The sequence below is a fragment of the Carcharodon carcharias genome, chromosome 1 (genome assembly GCF_017639515.1).
Source record: "Carcharodon carcharias isolate sCarCar2 chromosome 1, sCarCar2.pri, whole genome shotgun sequence".
NCBI classification, from domain to species: Eukaryota; Metazoa; Chordata; class Chondrichthyes; order Lamniformes; family Lamnidae; genus Carcharodon; species Carcharodon carcharias.
In genome coordinates this window covers 72,751,796-72,769,477 of record NC_054467.1, presented here as the reverse complement: position 1 = coordinate 72,769,477, position 17,682 = coordinate 72,751,796, and the positions used below count along the sequence as shown (strand labels likewise).

The 17,682-nt window shown below is 44.6% G+C and overlaps 1 protein-coding gene across 1 annotated transcript in view; it reads left to right on the top strand.

The window, feature by feature from the left end:
* The first annotated feature begins 5,325 nt into the window (after positions 1–5,325).
* The window catches only part of LOC121272376 (fibrinogen alpha chain-like), a 45,018-nt gene continuing 32,661 nt past the window's right edge, over positions 5,326–17,682 (top strand). Inside the window, exons 1-4 of the mRNA XM_041179067.1 lie at positions 5,326–5,343; positions 10,284–10,400; positions 10,489–10,672; positions 10,965–11,110. Of these exons, the coding sequence (XP_041035001.1) occupies positions 5,326–5,343; positions 10,284–10,400; positions 10,489–10,672; positions 10,965–11,110 (465 nt within the window). The remainder of the gene's footprint in view (positions 5,344–10,283; positions 10,401–10,488; positions 10,673–10,964; positions 11,111–17,682) is intronic.

The following is a 17,682-nucleotide window of genomic DNA, read 5'->3' as shown; positions in this document are numbered from 1 at the left end:
CTAACCGTAATTACTTCCTTTTGTGCCTCACACCATTCCCAGCACCTCTCACCCATGCCCCGGGTCACTTCATCTCTCAGGCATCAGAAGGGAGAAGAGACACATTGTAAAATCTGGCCGGCCCACTCCATCAACACAGTTGTGAAGGGATGTAGAGTGCATGATGAGTCTGTGGCACATGGTGCAGGGCGTTTGTATCCAATAGGCTCTGTTTGATAGATGTTAAACACCCAGTAGTTTAAAGTAATAAGATGAACAGGGGTTGGGTATTGATTGGTTAACTATCATTGTTGTTACGGACTGAGATGGGAGGAATGTGCAGTTAATTCTAATCCCACTTCTCCACAGGTCATAATGTTAGGACATAGAGATAGTTTAAGTAAGTTATAATTGTATTTGTGGGTGTTAGGAATAAGTTTTAGCTTTAACGTTTTAAGTTTGATTTGTATTTCTGTAGCTGTGTGTTAAGAAAGGTCAAATTGAATTTTAGTTTCAGGTGCCTGCATTTCTAATGAGAGTTTTATGACTGTTGCAGCTAAGTTAAACAAACAAGAGTTGAGGAACTGGGCTGTTGCCTAGTAACTGGCATCTAGAGAGGCAGGTCCCTCCCACAGACACACACGTAGAAGAATCTAGAAATAAGTTTGTTTTGGAAGCTGTTTGAGTTCAGTTGGTTTTCAAAGCAGCTGCCAGGGAGAGACTGGAGCAAAAGGGATAGAAAGGAAGTCCCAAAGTAAAGGAGAAAGTCCCCAAAATCCAGGGGAGTGGAACAGGAGAAAGTCACAAGCAAACCTTCTAGTCAAAGGAAGGACAGGAACCTGGAAAAGGTCCTGTTAAGTGACGTTAAGAGTGGGGAGCAGAGAAAGGCTCCAGGCATCAATCTTAAAGAGATAAAAACAAAAAAACTGTGGATGCTGGAAATCCAAAACAAAAACAGAATTACCTGGAAAAACTCAGCAGGTCTGGCAGCATCGGCGGAGAAGAAAAGAGTTGACGTTTCGAGTCCTCATGATCCTTCGACAGAACTTGAGTGAGTCCAGGAAAGGGGTGAAATATAAGCTGGTTTAAGATGTGTTGGGGGGGGGGTTGGGTGGGGGGAGAGAGAGAGAAGTGGAGGGAGTTGGTGTGGTTGTAGGGACAAAAGGCAGTAATAGAAGCAGATCATCAAAAAATGTCACAAACAACAGAACAAAAGAACACATAGGTGTTAAAGTTGGTGATATTATCTAAACGAATGTGCTCATTAAGAATGGATGGTAGGGCACTCAAGGTATAGCTCTAGTGGGGGTGGGGGGAGCATAAAAGATTTAAAAATATTTAAAAATAATGGAAATAGGTGGGAAAAGAAAAATCTATATAATTTATTGGAAAAAACAAAAGGAAGGGGGAAACAGAAAGGGGGTGGGGATGGAGGAGGGAGCTCAAGACCTAAAGTTGTTGAATTCAATATTCAGTCCGGAAGGCTGTAAAGTGCCTAGTCGGAAGATGAGGTGTTGTTCCTCCAGTTTGCGTTGGGCTTCACTGGAACATTGCAGCAAGCCAAGGACAGACATGTGGGCAAGAGAGCAGGGTGGAATGTTAAAATGGCAAGCGACAGGGAGGTTTGGGTCATTCTTGCGGACAGACCGCAGGTGTTCTGCAAAGCGGTCGCCCAGTTTACGTTTGGTCTCTCCAATGTAGAGGAGACCGCATTGGGAGCAACAAATGCAGTAGACTAAGTTGGGGGAAATGCAAGTGAAATGCTGCTTCATTTGAAAGGAGTGTTTGGGCCCTTGGACAGTGAGGAGAGGTAAAGAGATAAAGACTTGTGAGAAGCCAAAGGGTCTAAACAGATGGCTGAAGTGCTGTAATTCTTTGCTATGGGCATGTGAAGCAGTGGTGTACTGTTGACAGCTGAGTCAGTGAGAGAGAGTGTGTGGAAGACAGCTTGAATGTCTGTGGTGACCCAGGGGAGAGGAACATCAGAAGGAGAGTTTGAAACCCTGGAGCTGAACCCTTGTGGAAAGCATCTGAGAGAAAGTGTCGGTTTGGGAGAAGATTCAAAAGCAAGTTTTTGGAAAGTGAAGTTTGGAAAACCTCATGTGGAAGACCGAGTTTAGTGAGACTGGTTGGCTCACAAGTGTCTGGGGGGAGTTGAGGAGAAATCCATAGAATCTGTTTGAGGTGTAATCTGTCACTTGATTTCAGAGTGTTGGTGTCTGACCACAGGGTGCCATAAGTTTACAAGGACTGTGTACTTACTGTGAACATTTAAGTATGATAGGTTTTGTAACTTTTTTAAACCTTACAAATCTGTATATATCTGTAAAGATACAGATGTGGGTGAAGGAGTGTTGTAATATAGTTCACCTTTTCTTGTTTAATAAATGTTCTATGCTTTTGTTAAAAGTTCATTAGCTGACTTTGGTGACTCTGTTCAGTAGCCCCTCTCCATGTGTCTAAAACAAACAAATAAAAGTTAGGATCTATCAAGCTGGGTTCAATCCTGGGATCAGGCTTGTCCAGTGGTAACCTCAGCTGGGGATCATAACAGTATCAATAGTTTAAATGTTTAATTCACCCACAAAACTAGCCAATTGTTTACCTTTGATACAGTGATTCCCAACATAAAAAGACTCTAATGAGGCTTCTTTCAGTAAACACAAAAAAATGATTTATTATAAAACAAACTACTTTTAAAAAACAAATTAATAAACTGATTTACATACAAATTGTAGTTTAGAAGTGTAACTATTTTCCCCATTGTTAAAAAAAAAGATATGTGAAGACCCATGCACTCACACACACACACACTCAGAACAGGACAAAACAAACACTGTCTCCTGCAAAGGTTGGAGGATGGGAACATTTCTTTAAAAGGATAGAATTTGAAGAGATCTTGATGCAGTTGATCTAATAGAATTTTGGTCACAATAGTCTGGAAGTTCTTTCAGATGGATTTGTTGGGAAACTGCTCTTGATGACTCTTACTTATCACAACTTTGCAGATTTTCAAAATAAAGCAGATAAGTTATCCTGATGAGACATTTCCGAGGAAAGTTTAACAAAAAGGTGGGGCAGAGAGAGGGAAAGAGTGGGTCTTTTCCTTGCTGCCTGTTTCTAAGATACATCCCACACACTCTCTCACTCACCGACTGAGAGTTTTAAAGACTAAGATGTTCAAAGTATACTTCTTTTAGGCTGGATGTTTTTAACCAATCAGCAAGTTTCTTTAGCCTGGCATCAGCAGTTCTTTCTTAACTTAGATATACGAAGTATCTCTTCCCTCTCCAGTTGTTGCCACTGGATGTTTCTGTTGACCCTTGGTTTCTTGAAGTATAGTATATTCATAGCCCCAAATTAATCTCACAGGCTTTTAAAAATAACTCAGGAGGGATAATGTCCCAAATTCAATGTCCTTCCCCAGCACTGGGGAGATTGTGTTAGAGTGGAAAAGTAAGCTCTGTGGTGAGCATTAAACAGTCTCCACCAGAGCTTTCTAGTCTCAGTGTTCCCTTCACAACCAGGCTTGGGAGTTTCCTCTTTCAAATGGCACTGCACCAGAGTGCAGGAGGCATCAGAGCCAGAGTCATCTGTGCACAGTCCCCCTTAGAGGAAGGAGGAAAGTCACAATGATGCTCCACTAGGCACTGAGATAGGGCCATTTTCTTTATTCTTTCATAGGGTGTTAGCGTCACTGGCTAGTCCAGCATTTATTTCCCTTCCTTAATTACCCTTGAGAAGCCGGTGGTGAGCTGTCTTCTCAAACCGCTGCAGTCCATGTGATGCAGATATGCTCACAGTGCTGTTAGGGAGGAAGTTCCAGGATTTTGTCCCAGTGACAGTGAAGGTACGGTGATATAGTTCCAAGTACTTCAAGTGGAGGTGTTCATTGCAGTGAGCTCTACCTTGTCTCAGGAGCTCGAAGGCATGACTTCCAAGCATGAGTGAATGGCCAATCTCATGCAGGAACACATGCAGCACCATTTGGAGTGCCTGCAAGAGCATCATGATGCCCTGCATAGGGATGAAGGCTCACTCAATAGCCTTGAAGCAGTCCATTCAGAGTTTTAGCACTGGTTTGCATGAATATATGAGGAGCTGTGTTCTCATATAGGGCGTTTGCACTGGTGGCAGAGCACTTACTGGAATTGATGACTACTATGCCCCAGTAGATGTCATGTTTTTATAATAATATAAAAGCAGCATACATAAGGGATTGTGTAAACACGTTGTGGGTTCATTTATTGAGACTAAGCACATGGGGACATTTATACAGAGCTATATATTTTGAAGACACATCAGCTGCAAAGCTGTCTGTGTTGTGCTTTGTTCAAAAGCAAAAGTGAAACTAAAACTGGTTCGCATGGCACACTTCCTTCTAGTGATGTCATGATGCAATCCTTAACGGCATATGACAACATCCCCCTTTCTTTTTAAAGATACTTTCTCCCTTCCAAACTATAACTATTTACAATACATGTTCATGTTTAGTTACCATTACTTAAGTGTATAGAACTGATGACTCTATGAGTCTCTAAAGCGTAAAGTAATCTGGTGGTATGTCCAGATCTTGTAATAGTAACCTTGCCTGGAGGCTTCTTTAATTGCTCACAGTGATCTGCGGGATTGTCATTCTTGGATATTGTTCCTGGTTGGAATTGAGACCTTGTCCTCAATGTAAAAAGACTGTACAGTGGATGGGGATCTGGAATGGATCTAATTTTCCCTCAGTTACATCTCACTATTGCACCTTTGTGTGGAATGGTTCCAAACAAATCCCTGTCACCTCGGTAGATGGCCACGTACCTTCTGTAGGACCCTGGATGGAAACTTGTTGTCCCAATTCTAAACTTGGCAAATCTGGACCCGCATCTTTATCATACACATTGGTCATCTTCGCTTGCAGTTTTAAAAGTGCTCTCTAACTTTTGAGAGCGTAGAATTGGTAAGAGTAGGTAAATTGGTACGCTCTGTTCTGCCAAATATGAGCTCTGCCAGTGATGGAATAGTTGCACTTAATGGTGTCATGCTCAGATATAACATTGCAATGTGTAGATCTTGCCTGGTCTGTCTACATTTGAGAATTAGAGATTTCATCATGCCAGTCATTTATTCAGCTAGGCCGTTAGATTGAGGGCAATAAGGAGAAAAGTAATGTGATTGATGTTCCATTTCTCACACATATCCTGAAATGGCTTACCAATAAATTGTGGACCATTACCTGTAATGAGCTCTCTGGGCATGCCAAATAAACTGAAAATAGCACTAAGAGTGTCTGCAACAATTGTGTCTGACATATTGTCCAATTGTCTAATAAAGGGGTACTTGGTAAAGTAGTCGACAATGACGATGAAGTCAATAGTATGGACATGAAAGAGGGTGGATACAATTTTGGACCAAGGCTGGTTAGGAACTTTGCATTGGGTCAGTGGTTCTTTGTGCTGACTTGGCACATGCTCTTGACATGCCTCGCGCTTTGTGATGATGACTTCAATGTCATTGTCCATTCCTGGCCAATAGACTGTCTCTCTTTTAATTCTTCTAGTCCGAACTATGCCATGTGTGAGTGATGAAGTGGGTGAATAATATCAGGTCACAGAGATTCTGGTATGCTGACCTGCCTGCTTTTAAAAATGACTTCCCGGGAGATGCCTAACTCGTCCTGGTAAGGCCACAATGCTCTCATGTGTTCCTGCACATGCTGAATTGCATCAGACCATTCTTCAATGATAGTTTTCCAAAGTTTCTGTAATGTAGAATATTTTGCCTTTCTCCCTGTAGCTGCTGGCATTTGTATTACACAAAATGTACTAGATCAATTGATGGACTTGTATGCTCCTGCAAGTGTAAAGTTGCAGCTCCCTTGAAACTACCAATTTTGTTGAAACGCTCCGGATATTTTGATGGTAGGTCATGAACGGAGGTGATAGGGTTAGTTTCTGAAGTTGATTTACCTTGTAATGTCTGACTAATTCCATCAATTATCATTAGTGTGAGGCCACGGAATACAGGTGAGCCTGCAATCGCTGGGCCTTTAGTCTCCATGGCCTGAATTTTTTGGTTGTCAGGCCCACGCATTCAACAGGCCTGGGAGTGGACAGGAAATGGGCCACCGACTGCAATCGGGCCCCGACCACAATTTTGCACTGGTTGGCTAATTAACGGCCAGCCAGCGTGAAACGTGCCCTGAAATGCACAGTGCTGCCGGAGTAGGGGTGTGAAGAGGGCAGGCGCCAATGTAACCGAAGCTGCTTCGAGAAAGCCCCCTGAAGGTAGGCAGCTGCCCCAGGGAGCTGCAGACCCCCACAGGCTAAAGGACATGAAAAATGCTGTAAAAAAGTCCATGCAGCACAATCAAGCACCTGAAAGCACACCTAATAAAAGAACAGTACCCAGATATCGCTTTTTATTTTATTTCCCAAAGGAGGTTTCATCCCGCCCTGGATCAAGGTTTGAGCAAAAATGTGAATGCCGCCTGGGCGAATGGCCCATCCGCCAACCATAAATGTGGACAGGCCACGGAGAATCGCTGTTGATTGCATTGTTAGTGGGCTAAATTGCCCACTTAATTGTGGGCGGGCGCACGCGGTGGTCAGAAGCGAGCACACAGAGAGAAATATCACACGAGTGCTCATTGGCATTGGGACGCTCGCCTGACGTCATCTTGTGTTATTTCACGTCCATTTGGGTCGGGCGTGTGCACACCCACGGGCTGTAAAATTCTGGCCCATGATCTAGAACATCTGCAGCATCCAGGAGGATTCATTGTGCTTGCACTCCAGGACTATGGAACCTGTGCATGGAATTAGTGAACCATTGTATGCTGAAAGTTTCATAGCAGTAGGCTTTGCCATGGCCCTCCATATCTGTGGATACATGTCTTTTAGAATTCGCAGGGGTAGTATGTTTGCACTTGCCCCGTGTCAGTCTTAGCCAATAATGAGTACTTACCAACTTTCTTGGGATAAATCATTTCAACCTTGGCAAACACCTTGGATGGTGTGAGGATATTTATATTTTCCATGAGATTGATGGTGTGAAACCTGCGTTCACCGCTCTTCATCTCGTTGTGCACATTATCGTCATTTTCTGGTTTGTCAATCTTCTCATGTATATGTTTCGTACAGATACCAGATGGTCATTCTTATTGCTTTTAGGTACCCATTGTGTGCGGTCTGTTTGGATCAGTGTATGGCTCTTTACAGCTGCATCAGTCACTGCTCTAGTGCACTGTCACTGCCAATGGCTCTTTCTGCCACTTGCCTTTCTGCCACATGCCCTTGAGTATTGATGGAAATAGGCATTCCCTTGGTGCATGCAGAAGGCCATACTTTCCACATGGCTTACTGGGTTTGAGCTTGTACTTGGGACCTGTAACCTTTATTGACCTGCAAGGATCGCTTCAAATTTATGTCTATCCTTAAATAGCCCTTCAATGCTCTATGTTTTGGGCTTGTCTAGCAGATCTTTCTGGAATTCTTCCATGGAAGTGGATGTGATCACCAACTCAACAACTCTGTCTGCCAGCTCGACATCTGTAAAATCACAGTATGTACCCTTTTCTTTGCATTGACAAAGTGGTCTATGGATTCTGTAGCTTGTTGTTGCAATGGTATGAACTCTGGTTGATGAATACAGAGGTTTAACTTGATTCTGAACTAGTCTTCCTATGTAGTCCATATGTTCTGGGGATCCTTTAGTCTTCTGCTGTTAATCCTGACATGTTCAGCCTACGTAGACCTTCATTCCCAATTGCTAGGCAAATTTTTATGGCTTGCTTTTCTGGTTCAGATACAAGTGAATGGAGAAACCATAGCTCTGTACCCCGTTTAAACACACTGGGTAGAATTTTACGGCCCCGTTTTGGCGGGGATAGGACTGTGAAATGTGGAGGGCCATTATAAATGCCATTGATGACAGCAGGAACATAAAATCTTCCTCCATTTCCCAGTTGCAAGTATTTTGTTTATTCATTCATGGTATGTGAGCATCAATGACAATTAAGGTCACCATTTATTTCCTTTTTCTAATTATCTCTAATTTTCTTGACCATCCATGTAGTATAGGTACAACCACAGTGCTGTTATGGAGGAAGTTGCAGGTTTTTGACCCAAGGACAGTGCAGGAATGACAATATAGTTCCAAGTCAGGATGGTGTGTGACAAGGAGGGGAATTCCTAAATCACTTCATAGACAATGAAGTACATTTGAAGCATAGTTACTGTTGTAATATAGGGAAACACAGCTACCAACTTAAGCAAAACAAGGTCTGTTATAGTGTTGTTAGCTAAGGGACAAGTGTTGGCCAGGGCACCTTCTCTGCCCTTCTTCAAATAGTGTCATAGAATCTTTTACGTCCACTTCCGGGAACAGAGAAAACATCAGTCTAAGGTATCATCCAAAACATAGCATCTAGATTATGTGCTGAAATCCCTGGGGTCTGAACTTATAACCATCAACCTCAAAGGAGTGAATGCTACCACTGAACCAAGGCTGACACCTAGCACAGAGATGAGGAAGAATATAAGATTACCAAAGTGCCCAGTTTCATTCATTTAATTCTCACTTTTTGGAGCCACCTAAATTAAGAACATCCCTGCGGAACCACCACATCAATTCCATGTTGTATTTGTACAAAATTTTTACAGACTTTAGAAGCTATTGACCTTTGATGTGTCAACAAAGCATCAGTAAAATCCAAGAATTTCGGCAAGACCTGGGTGGTAAATGATCAACAGGGTCTCCACAGTATGGGTAAACAGGTTTCCCACTAACACTGACTGATCCTTATTTTGTAGGTTTGAAATTTGATACAAGGGAGAGAAGTGACATTTCCTCAAAGCTTTGCTGCAGAGCTAGAAAGATGAGAGCTGGACAGGCCTTTGGTTTGTTTGTATGCTTCATGTTAGTTGACTGGGTAAGTTTTCCTTATGACTAAGTCAAACACAGAGGATACATCATGAAGACCCATGGGTTCTGATTTATATCCTGAGAGTAGGCCGACCTAATAACTCCTGTATAATAAAGGTACAAAGGAGTTATGAACAGCAGCAAGAGTAGGATATAAATCAAATCCCATTGATCTTCACGAGTATTCTTGTTTGTATAACATGTTAATAATTAATCTGTAAAGAATTAGGTAAATTTAATGAGGTAAAGTGAGGTGCTGTACATATTCCTTTGCAGATTGGTCTTGTGGAGATAGGGACACTGTGATTGGGAATTGCTGTTTGATGTGGGTTTGGAGCATTTAAGAATCAGTCTTTGAAGGAAAAATAGTTCCTGTCATTTGAATGTAATACTTCTCCATGAAAAAAAATCAATTGAAAGGGTTTTATCATATCTAATATAATTATGATAATCTCCAGTGAGGTGAGTCTAAAACTAAACAATTATTAGTCCATATGAAGTCAAGGCTTCAGTTATACAACTACTTTCACACATGCAAAGTAGTTTTGGGTGCATTTTAATCTGAAAATGGCAGTAAAACATGAAAGTGAGGTTCCAAAGGAAAATCAAATGCACTTAGGTAGAGACAAAATCCAAAGATCATCTCATAACAGTCTGGCTTTGCACCAAATTCAGTATAACTCCACTCTGGTACAAAGACAAGGTGGCAGACTGAACCTTCTCCAGAACATCAATGTCAGGAGAAAGTGGACACTCCCACCTGCTCTTGCCTGACATTACAAATTAGATATCGTGGAGTCTGGATGTTTGTCTGGTGCTCCTTATGATTGGCAGAGGGTTGCCTAGCAGTATAACTTCAAGTTACTTCTCAGGGAGTCACAGTCTAAATTATATAAGGGATAGATGTTATATTCTCATGTTTCTGATATCTTGAAATAAATCAGCGATGCCACAACAGGCAGACAATGTGCTCCACTAGATTACCACCCACTTGGTGAAGATGAACTACCCCATATCTGTAAAATAGCAACTCCTTCTGCCACCTTTGAAAGTGAAGACATTTATATCTCACTGCTGACAGTGACATATTCTGTTTTCCCCATAGATGGATTTTTAAAAAATTGCTTGTTTTGATGACACAACTATGAAAACATGAAAATATCTCCAACGTTTACAAGAATATTTTTGTATATTTTATTATGCAAGGCATACTGAACCATGTCATAAATACTCTGTCATCATGATTGTAAATTAGTAAAGCCATGCAAACTTATCAAAGGGAGCATTCTATCTTCACACTAAAGTCAAGAGAAAATAGCAGTTTAATGTTTGTGGGCCAGTGTTGCATATGTAAAACCAATGCCCTTTTCTTTGACTTCTTCCACTTGAAGATTCAGTCCAAGTCCATCCTCGCACCTCGTGGTCCTCAGCCTGTCGAAAGTGGTGAACAATTTACATCCAAACAGTGTTTAGAGAAGGAATGGCCAATTTGTACAAAGGATGACTGGGTAGGTGGTGCAGTTGTTAGCTAACTTTTTTTGTGAAACGTAACATTACAAATAACTAAAAGAGTAACATCCTGCATTATTCTAATAGGGCCTTAAATGTCCATCTGGGTGCAGAATGCAAGGACTAATAGAGACTGAGAATCGACAAAATGATGCCAGGATAAAGGACATTCGACAGATGTTGGAGATGTATTCCAAAGCATTTGGGAATACTCATGTTACTGTGACTGAGGCTGTTAACAGAATCAGACAGACTCTGAATAGAATGGGAAGTGAGTGGTTCCTCAGTTCATGTTTCTTAAAGAAAGTTTCAGCTTTTATTTCCACAAAAATTAAAATTGAATTACTAACTCAAATTTTCAGAATATCACATCATAAGAGGATTTTGTAACATTTGAAATTCCCTTCTCATTCAATTTTGCTTCAGGAAGTGGAACTATTTCTCCAACATTCATTTGGATTTAGTTTAAATTTTTGGTTTCTTTACAAAATGTGCACGGAGAACTCTATAAAAACTTTTTGAAAACATGTCTGTATCTAGCAGAATTCTTTTGTCATTTTTAGGATTTGAGGACACCTACTATCAGCTGGTGGATCGTCTGAATTCCAGACTTACCACCTTGCAGAACAAAACCAATGATCAAAGTCACAAATTAAAACTACTACAAAATAACATATTAGAACAATTCCAAGTTATCTCAAGACTGGAGGTAAAGATTATTTATTTTGAAACTGCAATGTTTTTATTCTGACTGTTGGAAGTATGGAGGTTTGTGAGTCTTATTTACAAAATTTTTCATCATTAATATGAAGTTTTTGTCATGAACTTAATATCTGGCAGAATTGTTTGAATATGATTGTATTTTTTTTATCTTCTTCACACATGTTTGAATATCTTCCCAAAATTCTAACTTTTCTGAATATTGAATTGTTCCAGCAACATTGAAATCCATTGAGAGAGAACTTCTTTTAAGTTGGCAGCTACTTGTTAATTTGTTCTCAGAATCTGGGTAATGCTGGCAAGACAACATTTATTGCCAATCATTCACTGGCTGTCCTAAGAAGGCGGTGATGGGACGTCTCCTTGAATCATCACTGCTGTTACCACTGACTATCAGAAATGTAACCATAATTGGTGTTCATCTCCCAGGTGGAATTTTTGTGCCCGCTGGCTTCAGGCATGTTTGGTAGCGTGAGTGGACAATATGGCAAGAAGGCCAAATATCGGTTTTAGAACATTGTGAAACCAGATTGCAATCGTCTGCTCTGCCTGTCAACGGCGGGCCATGTTTCCCACTGTTGCATGCCAGGAACTTCATCGTAATACATCTGCATATCATTATAAGCTCAATTAACCAAAATCATCCTCCCCCATGCTGAATCATTCGAGCACAGCATGCAGATGTGTTTCACAACTGTCCATAATCGACGTGCACCTGGCGAGCTCCATTTCGCTCGGGAATTTGGGTTTGTTTGCCTACCTTGCTTCAGGCAGCACTTGAGGTCATCAGCGCCAGGCTTCGCAAGCAGCACCACATCACTTTTAGGGGGGTTCACAGGCAGGTCTCTACCTACCAGACCAGCCATAAGGCATGGGGTAGCTTTTCAATGGCTGCAGGGCTGAGGCTTGTTTGGGGAAGAGATAGAAATGGCCCCAGACAAGGGAAGGGGCTGCAGGGTAGGGCTGTACTGAGGAAGGGGAGTATCACAGGGTGTGTGTGAGGACATATGTTGATCTGTGCAAGTGGTCTCAAGATGGTGAGGGCTGAGGATGCAGCCTCCAGAGGAGATGAGGCCAGATGGAGATGTGAGGATGTGTGTGAGAGAGTGAGTGGCGATGTCCCTTGAGCTGGGAGTGAGTGAGCTGTCAGTGAATGTGTAATGGGCTTGTGAGTGTATGAGCTGAGAGTGATAAGATGGTTGCCATACCCTGGCGGCATGGATGAGATCATTCATCCTCTTTCTGCACTGGATGGGCAGCCTCTTCTGTGCTGCATTGGCACTGATCACATCTGTAGTGGATGGTGACGTGTGTCAGCTTCACCTCTGACTTCTGAGTGGTCCGAATTGCTCCCACTCCCTGGGTTCTAGACCTTGGACTTATTTGGGGGTTGTGACAAAGTTCAGCAGACAACTGGTTTCGGTGCAAGAAAAAAAAACTGAGTTTATTGAAGTCACAAATGAACTTATAACATTAGGATTACACTGATATTATACAGACTTACAAAGTACACTTAGTTAAGAATGAGGAACACACGGCAAAATGAGGGAAAACCACGCTACTAATCTCCTTACCCTTGTCCCACCCCCAAAACCTAACTAAATTGAACTAAGAAAGGTCAGGAATCATGCTCACCAACCAGGGTTCCACCTTAGCATAATGCTTCTTCCAGGTCCTTTCATTTTGGAATTCTAGGATTTTGCCTTTTCCATTGCACTGAGAGCACAACAGGTACAAACTATTCCCAGCTGGCAAACCACGAGGATGTGGGAAGCCATTCTGATCCATGAAGGGACCTCTATGTTTTCAAAAATGTCCCACCAGGGTGGGACTGTGATACCTTGAATCTCTCCCTCTATCTTGTATGTTTTCTCTTCCAAAGTATAGAAGTTCTTTTGTGAGAACTCTACAGCTTTTAGTAGTTTAGTAATATATTCTGGTAGAGGGGGAATTTCATAACCGAAATGTGTGACAGAGCTCTGCAGGTTGGTAATGTTTTCCCTAACAGTGAGGTGAACAGTGGAGGGTTCAGGAATGGGGACAATCCGTTCCTGGGCCACTTGAACTTCTGCCTCGGGTTTAAAACAAAAACTGCTGTAACTTACCGGACACCAGATGTGCTGTCCAAGCTGGTAGCGGGGCGCACTTGTGGTGGCACAATATGTCCCACCCCCTATATATGCTACCTGTGGGGGAACATGGCCTTGTGCCGTTACCTCCATGATACAGTTTATAGGCTGTGCACCAAAAGTTTTAAACCCACACTGTGGTCTGGAATAGGCATTCAAGTGCTGGGGACACAGTACTGTGTGTGCACCCTGGCTCCGGCACCCAGAGAGGTCTGTACCTGTCATCATGTGCTCCCACTTTATGATGTAAGGTGGGACCGCTGCAAAATGGACGTGTGCACCCCCTTGAATGACTCCAATGTTCTTCACCCTACATACTGTTGCAGGTCGGGCTATCCCACCCATGACCGGCATCCTCACTACTATACCCATGGTGTGGTTGGAGCTCCCACAATCTACTGGGACAGGGTAGGCTTCAGAGACTAGGCGGAACTGACACAGGCTTAGTGAATTCTCAGTGAATTCTCAAATGGGTGGAGGGCTGCAAGGTGCTTGTTGCTCATCCGGGAGGAGACTAAACATTGTTTTAAATCCTCCAGGTTGCTGCGGCCCTCGCCCAGCAACCATGCCCCGTACAGCACGCACACCTCATTCTGTGCTGCTTGGTCTGATGCATTCCTATCCTCTCGAATGAGTGCATTCACTGTTTTGGCGTGCCTTTCCAACTCAGCAATAACCTCCTTTAAATGGACTGTCATGGCCTGGTCCTCGTGTAGCTCTGAGTCTATCACTGTGTTCTCCTCTGTTAAGATTTTTCATAATTGTGTTTTTAAACCATATATTTGTGTCTGCAATTCTATGTCATCCAGACTGTTTATCACAGAGGATCCTGTATTAAATACTGTGAAAACATCATTCTAGGTTCCCCATCTTTGTCTCCCTGCATTGGTAAAGTACTCAGTGTGGTTAGTGTACAGTTCTGTTTTGTCTACATTGGCAAAATCGAACTTGTAGAATTTCCTGAACATTTCTCTTAACAGGGCCTGGTATAGCTGTTCTCTCTCCTTGGGGCACCATTCAGGTAAGTGTACCTCTGTGAGGTTTAGAATCACGGAAGCCACCACATAGTGTACCCCGAGTATAGCACTTTTTCTGTCGGTACTAGTACCAGCTCATTCCCTGGTCCCTTGGTGGTAGCAGGGCACTTCTCCATATGTGTCCTTACTGTCGGGCTGTGGGCAGGGGCTTTTGGGTGCGTGCCACGAGTTCAGTGGCCTTAACTGAGGCTGGAGAGGATGGGGTTATGCAAGTGTGTAGATGGGAATCCCATTCCACCCCCTTCCCCTTGTCCAGCCATGCTGGAAAAGATAATGGATACGCCCGTGGAGCAGGTCTTCCATGATCCCCACATGCAGACATAAATTCCTTGTTCCAATCTCCACCACTTGTCCCAGCACACACTCACCCCTCCATGGTTCCCGGTAGTGGTCGGATGGGTGTCGTTCCCCAGTCGCCCCCAGTCAGCTGTACCGCCCCCCTTGTCTCTGCTCAGCTTCCTGAGCCACCACCACTTTCCCAGGGGAATCTGTCCTCTGCAGGTCAGGCACACACATTTCCCCTCAGTGACCCTGACACGTGTGGCCACAGCCTGTATGCTGGGGCAGGGGAGGGAGGCCTCCCTCTAGGTGAACCCGGTCTGACTGGAGTATCGGGTGGAGTTAGATCCCAGCCACCCTGGCCATCTTCCCACATGGGAATAGGTAGTGATCTCCTCCACGTTACCTTCGATGCCCCCCGCAGTCACAACCGGTGCTCTCTCCCCTGAGCACCCAAAATTGTGGGAGTCCTCCATGTCACCTCGCCTCCCAGCGGCCGTTCCTATCAGGGAGTGTAGGAGTATGCCCCCCATCCTATCGAAATCCTTTCTGTAGGGAGACATAAGAGCAAATAGACAGGTCCTGAACAGATTTGCTGGCTTGGGTAAAGCATAGTCGAGTCTTGTGATCTCGACTCAATACAAACACTCTTAAACAATAATACTTAAACTACCAACCACCTTATTTAAAATTTAACTAAAACACCCAAACTTAACAATCTCAAAATTAAATAACAGAAGCTATGTACATCTGCCGCCTGTCCCCGGGCAGCCAGGTTAATCCCTGTTTGGGCTATAGCACACAACTCCCTTCGGTGTGGCCGCCCTGTCCTGTACCTTTGGTCCCTCGCAGCCTGTGGCTGCTGGCTGGGGACCTCTGTCCTCAGATCGATCCCTTACTTGAGGGGCTGCCCTTTTAAACTGGGGAGCCGGTGACCACGGTTTCTTTGGCTGTGGTGTTCACGGGGACCTGCTAGGGACTCTGGCTGGTGGGGGTTTTCTGGCTGGTGGGTCTTCAACCCGAGCCACTGACCCCTCTTGTGAGGTCTGTGGAATCTCCACTGCCGCTGGCTGGGGATTTCTATCCTCAGGCTGTACCTCTTCTAAACCTGTGTCAGGGGCAGGTAACTCTCTGCCCTCAGGTCTCAACTCATCTGAATCCCAGATGAGCGGGGGAGTGTCCCAAACAGTGGGTGGGATGGGCCTTCCCTTAAAACAAGCCACTGCTCCTGCTGCAGGCTGAGGATTTTTATCCTTAGTCCTTGCCCCAACTGGCTGTTCCCTTCTCTCGGATTTAAACAACTTACGTTGGTTAATGTGGAACCATCTGGTGCGCCGAGGCAGCTTTATGGCATATACTATGGGGCTTGCCTTATCTACAATGCTGTAGGACCCCATGTATAATGGTTCTAGACTGCCTCCTTGAGCAAAATTCCTAACCATAACCTGATCCCCTATCTCCCACTTGTGGTGTGTACAGGGTTCTAGCAGCAGTCGGTTACTCCAATGCTGTTTTCCCATGTTGCTAGCAGCTTGCCAATGAACCTGTTTAAGGTGTTCAGACAGATTCCTGATGAAGCTGTCCTGGTTCGCCTCCCTGAGCTGACCCTCCATGAGCACCGGGGCTAGCACATGGGTGGGGGTCCGCATAACCGTACCAGTCATGAGCTCGTGTGGGGAATACCCTGTGCTTTTTGACTAGCTGGCTCGGATCCCTATTAGGACCAACGGTAAGACTTCTACCCACTTTCCAGGTGAGTCTACCATCTCTTTCCTCAGCCTTTCTTTCAAGGTTCTGTTCATCCTCTCTACAATCCCTGAGGACTGTGGGTTGTGTGTAATGTGCCATTTCCCCTCTATGCCGAGTACCATAAGGGTATTCTGCATGACCTGCCCGGTAAAGTGGCTCCTTTGGTCGGACTCCACATGGTAGCCCCCAACGTGAGAACACCTCCCTGACCAGGATCCTGGCTGTACTCAGAGCCATGGCTGTTCAGCAGGGGAAGGCTTCTACCCACTTTGTGAACACATCCACCAGTACTAGGCCTCCCTGGGCGATGGGTAGGGGCCTGATGTAGTCAACCTGGATCAACTGCCATGGTCTCTCTACCCTCCTGATGTGTCCTATAGGTACTTTCCTTTTGTGCAGGTCAGGGTTATTCACAAAACACTCCAGACAGCTGGCACAGAACTCGCAAACATCTTCCCTGAGTCCTGGCCACCATCCTGCCTGTTCCACCTGCTGCCAGGTGGTCTCAGGCTCGGGATGCCCTGTTGAAGGAATTCCCTCCTGTGCTGCTGCGGTACTACCCACTGCTTTCCCTTAAACAGCATGCTTCCCTTTATAGAGCGGGCTGCTGTGCTGTAAAGGCTCTCTACTCTTTTCCCTTCTGCCACTGCACTGAGGACTGCCTTGAGGACGGGGTCTTGAGTTTGGACCGTCTTAAGGTCCAGGGTTAAAGCTACCCCTGCACTTCCCCATGTCCCATTCCTACCCATGACTGCTGCCATAGGACGGGACCCATATGGTCCCAGAAAATGCCTGTGCGGGCACCCTTCTTAGCTAGCACGTCAGCCTGCCGGTTGCCCTCACTCTGGCGTTCTGTGGAGGAATGGACCTTCACCTTATGGACGAAAACCTCCTCTTCCTCCCCTAATGCTGCTAAGATTTTCTCCAGCAAGGTTTCACTGTGAGGGGTCTCCCATCAGCAGTGGTGTATTCGTGGCCGGACCGGCTGGCATGTGAACGTGCTTTGCGAGCAAATCGTGTACGGGGTGGGGAAGATCTCAGGGTGTGTAACCACGTACATTATCGCGGACAGTTCAGCCTGCTGGGCGCTCATGGTGCTGGGGAGCTTAATTGCCAGGGCAAGGTTTGCCGCTGGGTCATAAACTCCACACCCAGTAAGTCGCTCACCAGCAGATACTGTGCTGGAGACATCCACATAGATTCCACGGCCTGTGGGGTGTATCCCGGCCCGTAAACCTATGTCTACTTCCCAAACCCCTTCTGTGGAACACCGGTGGACTGATCCAGGATACACCAGGTTAGCTGCGAGCTTTGGCTCGCGGAGCCCTTTTACTTTTAGGTCCATCTGTGAGAGAAGCAGGGTCCAG